Source organism: Zea mays, chromosome 1 (assembly GCF_902167145.1).
Source record: "Zea mays cultivar B73 chromosome 1, Zm-B73-REFERENCE-NAM-5.0, whole genome shotgun sequence".
In the NCBI taxonomy this organism is placed as follows: domain Eukaryota; kingdom Viridiplantae; phylum Streptophyta; class Magnoliopsida; order Poales; family Poaceae; genus Zea; species Zea mays.
Window position 1 is genome coordinate 48,288,564 of NC_050096.1, and position 7,489 is coordinate 48,296,052.

The 7,489-nt window shown below is 43.4% G+C and overlaps 1 protein-coding gene across 7 annotated transcripts; it reads right to left on the bottom strand.

Moving 5' to 3' along the window:
* Positions 1-1,224: 1,224 nt before the first annotated feature.
* Positions 1,225-3,000, bottom strand: LOC100278949 (uncharacterized). Of its 7 annotated transcripts, XM_035965972.1 has the most exons (5): positions 2,833-3,000; positions 2,515-2,676; positions 2,273-2,343; positions 1,724-1,949; positions 1,273-1,595 (listed from the first exon to the last, which is right to left on the bottom strand). In XM_035965972.1, the coding sequence occupies exons 2-5, from the start codon at positions 2,600-2,602 to the stop codon at positions 1,489-1,491; spliced, it is 492 nt and encodes a 163-aa protein (XP_035821865.1). In that variant the 5' UTR covers positions 2,603-2,676; positions 2,833-3,000; the 3' UTR covers positions 1,273-1,488. The 7 variants fall into 7 exon arrangements, with proteins under 7 accessions (XP_008672214.2, XP_035821867.1, XP_008672210.2 ...); XM_008673992.3 differs by having other exon boundaries at positions 1,225-1,949; positions 2,833-2,943; XM_035965974.1 differs by lacking the exon at positions 2,833-3,000 and having other exon boundaries at positions 1,225-1,590; positions 2,454-2,801.
* Between the last annotated feature and the right edge of the window lie 4,489 nt (positions 3,001-7,489).

Genomic DNA, 7,489 nt, shown 5'->3' on the forward strand with positions numbered 1-7,489 from the left:
TAAGTATACTTTAGATGTTTGGCAGTATTTTGATTTGTATGTTGTTGTAGTGGAGGGGAATTGCAAATCTCTGGAGCAAATTTGGGCCAAATGAAAGTTTCTGAGCTACAAAAATAGGACTTACAAAGGTAGTGCTAAAAGCCATAGAGGAACAACTTAGTTTTGGTTGCATTAGAAGCGTTATCATAAGGTTTTACTAAGATAGCAGGAGCTCAAATCAGAAAAAGATCATAAGGTAGGTATATCTATATATTGTCCAACCATATAAATATGACGAGTCAATTAGTTTGAGGAAGTTTTATACTACTATTATCATTCATGAGTACCCATTTAACATTCTTGAACATGAATACTTTATGGATTTCATTAAACCTTTAAAGCCTATATTTTCTATAAAGTCACATGTCATTGTTAGAAAAGAAGTAATGGATCTCTTTTGCATAAAAATGATGTGTTGTATAAATTTTTTAAAACCCTTAATTGTCACTTCAGTGCTACCATGGAGATGTGGATATCAAATCAGAATAAAAGGTACATGTGTATCATGGTACATTGGGTAGATGATGATTCACAAATACAGAAGCGAATTACAAATTTCGATCATGTTCTGGGTCGGCACAACGGTAAGAATTTGTCTCTTAGACCCAGTTCATGCTTATTGAAATGGTTTACAGAGAAGAAAATATTCTCTTTAACTCTAGACAATGTTGTTGCAAATGAAGTTGCTCTTAAGGAGGTTATTCTAGAGCTAAATAAGCACAACCCTTTAATGTATGATGGTCTATTTTTCATGCTTCAATCTTCGTTACTTTGTGGATCTATAGGTTATGTGCTTTTTTCAGGTCAATTGAGAGTACATGTTACTATATGTTTATATTTAGTGATTGTTTTTTAGATTCCGATCATTACATATATATTTTTCATGTTAAATTATTGTCTTCGATATTTTTGAACTACTGTGTTGCCGTTTTCGTTTCCAGAGATATTTTTTCTGTTATAAAAAAACTAAAAATAAAAACGGTTTTAGCTGTGATTAGTAGACAACTAATACTATAGTAAATTCAAAAATATTTTAGTGCAAAACGGTCAACTGCATATCTCTGACTAAAATCTAATATTAGCATTAAAAATAATTTTATAAGAGAGACTCACAACAACTTTATCGAGTTAAAAAAACGAAAGACATCAAGATCTCACCTTAGCATATTATGCGACCTCTAGATAGGAGTGGAATAAAAAAGCTTATAGAGTTCGAACTGATTAGAGGATCCAGAGAGAACAACTAGTCAAATAACTAAATAAAGTCTTAATTTTTTTTAATGCCATACAAGAAAATTTAGTATGGTTTACCATATAAGACAAACTAGATACTCATGTCATGCTATATACGGAGTATATATTTACGCGGATCACATCGCTAGTTCTTTTATATCTTCGTTCAAGGGCCCAGGAAGAACAGCCCCGCACCGCCAAGAAACGCGAGCAACCTCAGAGGAGCTGCAACAACCTTGCTGCCAAAGCTGTGTTCATCATCGTCGCCATAGATGTCAGGGTAGTCGCCCAGATGCGGCTCCAAATCGTTGAAGTCGCCTGCGCTGACAGGAACACGAGCCTGTCAGTTTGTCAGCGGTCGTTCCGAATGCACTGCTGCGGAGACTGGTAGTCGATCTAGCTTGGCTGGTACGTAGAGAGAGATGAGCTAGTAGGCGAGAAACTTGGGGACCTCTTCTGGCGGTGTGGCTGCAGCCCCGCCTGAGTGCGTAGCGCACGTCCTCCACGGAGGCCCCGTTGTAGAAGGCGAAGCCGTCCAGGGCGCTGGCCACGCAGTTGAGCACGTCCTCCGTCTCCACCACGCACGCGCCGCCGCAGTAGTAGTCCACCGCGCCGACGGGAACGGCGATGATTCCCGATGGGTTTAGCCTGTACGCGCCCTCGCAGCAGCTGTACACCTGCATGCAGCGGCATGCCGCATGCGGTTACGACGCGCGGCACGGGGACCAATGTACACAGCAGCTGGTGGGTGACCACGACACACGGCATCACATCACACAGGCCTCGGCGCCTCGATCGCCCTCGTACAGTAGGACTTGGCTTATTTGGTTCGTCGAGGCTTGTCAAAAAGAGCTCGCCTCTCGGGCAGCGATGTTTACCGTCAGGCGACCGAACGAAATCGACAGGCTGTGATAGCTACGTGTGGTAGGCTTATGATAGCTACGTGGTATGCAACTCTGTCCTAGCATGAAACCAAACACGCTCTTGCTTGTTAGCTTACCTGTTCGTCCTCGAAGCACTGCAGCGACCTCGTCGGCGGCAAGTTCGGCAGTGGATCCATCGGGAGTTCATCTGCATGCATATGCCATGCGGAGTCTATATTAGACATCAACGTGATAGATTAACTAGATAGTACGTAAGACGTAACTATATATCGATTGAGGAGAGGTATATGTACGTGCGTTGTACTGTGCTCCTTGGGAGGGTGGAATAATGGTGCGTGTGTTGACGGTGAGCACGCACCTGGCTTGCAGAAGGCCGCGCACAGGCAAAGGACGGCCGCGAAACGGCCGCACCAGCGGCGGCTGTGGCCGACAGAGAGGTCGCCCATATCGGCGACGGGGGCGTCGTCAACAGATCGATCTCGATCTCTTCTTTTTTTTTCTTTTCTTTTTACGAGCGTACCTGACGAGCACGTACAGAAGCAGATGGATCTCTAGCTCATTCAGGCTTGTAAGTAGAAATTAAATGGCCAGTGAATATTCAAGGTCGTCGGAGCAGGCAATATAATCTGGGCAAGTGTGCTAGCTAGGATTATTATAGGAGAGAGTTCAAACCTACCTGACCTGCCCGCTCCTTTTCACTCGCATCCCGCCCCTGCGATTTCTAGGTTCATTTCATGGTTGCGTGGAGCACACAAGTTTATTACGGCATCGGCAGGGTTAGGCACGGGCTACGATCGAGGCTTGCTTTTGTGCGTGTGCTTGGCCTCTGTACGCGTGTGTTTGGTGGGAAACACGAAGGTTGGGATCGGAGGCATGACTCGGTTTACATTTGGGGGTGTTTGGTTTGAGGAATCACTTCATGCAAAATGTGGTGGTACATCGTGGATCCATTCCTCAAATTTGGTGGGATGACCATATTCCTCATATTAGTACTAACTAACTAACTATAAGGAATGAGGTGATGATGAATCAACTCATTTCATTCCACAAACCAAACAAAAAAGTGGAGAGTGAGAAGATGATAGACTAGCCCATTCTTCAAACCAAACAGCCTACTAATGTGCCGCTCCATCTGCATGCGTACTCCCGTTTTCGCCGGAGTTGGCCTGGCCTGGCCATACTATATACTATTATTATAGTAGAAGTCAGTAGTAGGTCAGATTCATGTTTCGTGCCTCAGTACAAGCTAACAGCGGCATTGTTGTTCATGCGCTACCAATACTTCTAGAAGCTGTCCGTGTGTGTCGTTCTTTTATTAGTCACCCAGATGCCTCTTGTCCATCAGTGAACGGAGTGAGTTCAAATGCATGCATGTTCGCTGCAGCTGCGTCGTCCTGTAGCATTGAACTGCTGTTCTGCAAACTGCAGCGAACGGAGGTAATTATTCCCAGTACGGTTTTGTTTGGGTACTTGCTCCAATACGCACGAATTGGGGTGGATCGGGGTGTAAGACCTTCACTATCGGAATCAGGTTCTTTGCCGAGTGTCTGAAACACTCGGCAAAGTCTGGAAAACACTCGGCAAAGACGGCAACGGCTTCTTTGCCGAATACTTTTTATCGGACGCTCGGCAAAGGTTTTGTCGAGTGTCACTCGGTACTCGACAAAGAAAAGCCGTCGTCACGACACCAGGTAACGGTGACGGAGTGACACTCGGCAAAGGCTCACTCTTTGCCGAGTGTCCACTGTACAGACACTTAGCAAAAAGCTCCCTGTGGGCCCTTTTACCAGGTCCTTCGCCAAGCGTATTAGGTGACACTCGGTAAAGACTCCCTCTTTGCGGAGCGCTCGCCGGACTAGCACTCGGCAAAGAGATCGCCAGCGGTCTCCTTTGTCAGTTCCTTTGCCGAGTGCACTAGGAGTCACTCGGCAAAGCTTGCTTTTTTGCCGAGTGCCAAGGCCACAACACTCGGCAAAGAGGCTTTACCGGTGTCTAGGTGTGCCTTCTTTTGCCGAGTGCTATGACCTTGACACTCGACAGGTGTCTAGGTGTGCCTTCTTTTGTCGAGTGCTATGACCTTGACACTCGGCAAAGTGACCAGTATACCCCTTTTTTATTTATTTTTTCTAGTCCATCCAAACAAACAAAATATATATCACATTTTGTCACACCCGGTTTTGGAAGGTAAACCGAATGCGAACCATGTACGTGCCAGGATCAAAAATTCACGTACACGGCGATTACATAAATGACTCATCATAGCACAATGCTTCGAATAACAATAAAGAGTAAGTAATAATATGAAAGACTAGAGTCATTTACATAATATAATCAAAGTACAGAGAATAAAAACGTAGCCAACGTAAATTAACCCACCACAGGCAGCTGACTGGGGGAGGTCGCTAGCCTAAACCACGAACTCGTCGAAGTCCTGGAACTCCTGGAGATCCGCCTTGACGCCTTCTTCTTTACCTGAGCATAGATTGCACCAAAGGCAACCTGGTGTTTTGTGAAAGCAAGGGTGAGTACACATCAACGTACTCAGCAAATGTCCCGTTTGGCTGAAGTGGACTAGCTTTATGTGGGGTTAAGGTCAAAGCAGTTGCTTTTAGTTGGTCAGGTATTTATTATTAGCGGAAGCCAAGTTTTATCATATAACAAACTCGTGAATCATTTCCTCATCGAGGAACACCATTATCATCATCGAACCAAAATAATAAATAGAACCATTGTATCTCAGATCATATGTATCTGTAATCAAAGAGGATCCCAAGGCCGCTCATAACCGTGAGCACGGCTGATATATCAGTTTCTAATCATCTGCAGAGGTCGCTCACTTTACCCACGAGTCGTGATTCCCTTTCTGTCCGGAGAGAGCTACTCTCCATTGACGGCCTGGTAGGGTACCACTACGTAGCATTTACAAAGACTCCTCTGGTGCATAGTTGCTCGTTAGATTTCACCAGTCGTACAAACGTAGTACACCTCCCCAAGGTGGGTGACTAACAAAACCAAATCGAATGAACCTTTGCCCCCCTTGGCAGAGCGAGCACTACGCCTTGGCCCCTATTGACGGCCCTCCGGCAAAGCCAACTACACCTCCAGGTTCATCTAATTAATCAGCTAAGGGCGTCCCATTCCACCCTCATGGTTGCACTGTTATCCCGAGTGGTCACTCCACGAACAGGTCCTTACGGAGAGGTACTCAGGAAAATGGTCTGAGTCCCCTAAAGTATCACAATATCATCATCGTATCATGTTAAAGCAATAGCATGAAACTAACCATGATAACCCAAGAGTTAATGAAGGACAGGGTAAATAGAAAGCTAGTCAATTCTTAGGTTGATCATGGTATGCGGGACGGTGAATTATAAAGTAAATAGGACATAATGGGTCAGAGGACACTTACCTTCACCAAACAGATGCTCAGGGTCTTCAATCTCGTAGAACTCGAAGAGTTTGATCTCTTGGTCACCGGAGCTTGACCGTCGATTCCTCGAAGCTCGGAATGGATCGCAATCTATTCGCGACGCACAATGAATACAAACAGGCACAAACAAACAAACATATATATATATAATGCATAAGAACCTTACACCATTCAAATAAAGACATCATAAAACATGCAAGACGAAAAAGAACGTGTTACTATGGTCACGCGAGGAAAAGAATTGGCGAACTCGAAGCTACGGTCGGGAAGATAACGGGTTTTCGCTAAACAAATATTAATTAGAATATTAGTTCGATATAATTATAATTTCATGAATTGACATTATCATATGAAATATAAATTAAAACTACTACTTAGCTTTGGCTAACTTACTATTTTAATAGTGGATGATTAAACGAATAGTTAATTAATTGATATGAGTGATTCGAACGGTTTAATATCACACGCGGATAACGCGTGACACGCGAAACAGGACGACAGCGTGCAACTGACGTGCGGACACGCGAAATAGCACGACAGTGTGCAACCGACGCGCGGACACGCGCGACATAGCACACTGGCAACACACGAAACAGTGCGCGTGGCCAACGCAAACGACGCGCGAACCAGCACGCCATCACGTGCGGAACAGTTCGCGCAACAAGTAAAAAACTAAATAGGTGACACGTCTATACGAAACAAATGTTAAATAAATAGAAAGTAGTTAAGTTAATATTTGCCATGTTAATATTTATTATAAAAGCCCAAGTGGAACACTACACATTTAATCTAGTTAGAATAATTATCTAATAAATATTAGTCGAGCGAACCTTAAGTTAATTATCTAAAATATATTACCTGACGAATTAACCTTATTAACATGAGTGATTATAGGCGAAAAAATTGTTATCACGCGTGGACGTCGCGCGACACACGTGATCGACGCGTGAGATACGCGCTAACGACACGCGGCATGGCGAGCGACCCGTGTAAATGGCACACGCGACACACGCAAACGACGTGTGACAACGCGTGCGAACGACACACGCGAAACAACGCGTACGACAGTGCGCGACACGTACGAGTCAACACGACTATGCACGCGAACAGCACGATGACGCACAAACGATGTCGTGCGCGAACAACAAATAAATAATTAATTAAAAGTATTTAAGCTGGTATTAATCAAGTTAATTAAAATTTATATTTATAAAAGCATGAGTTAAAACTATAGACTCGTTCTAATTAAATTGTTATTTTACTAACCCTCGACTAAACCAATAATTAATTATTCAACTGAAACATGCGACCCGACGACAACGAGCGCCACACGTGGGAATAGCGTGCGCGCCACGTGCGAAGGAGCACACGGAAAGCGTTCACAACCACGTGTGACCACGTGCAATCGACACGCGACAACACGTGCGAACAGCATGCGCGACCCGCGCGAGCGACGCACGCGATACGAGATACTCGCTAAACCACAACGAGTTTATAATAAACAAGTATTAAATGAAAAGCACTTAAGTTGGTATTAATCAAGTTAACATTTATTTATAAAAGCGCGAGACGAACTATAAACTAGTTTTAATTAGAAGGTCATAAGTATCGAATAAACCACTAATTAAATAATTAAAACTTGTGACGTGATAAAATAACATTATTAATACGAAATCGACGTTGTCATGAAGTTGACACGACTAAAACGAGCTGTAACGTGTGTGTCTGTGTGTGTATATATATATATATATATATATATATATATATATATATATATATATATATATTGGATGACTAACCATTCATGGCTAAACACGTCGCGACATACGAATACTACTTAACTGCGTCGTTTTTCTTATATTAAACAAGTGTTAAATATAACCTTAAAGTCAGCATAAACACA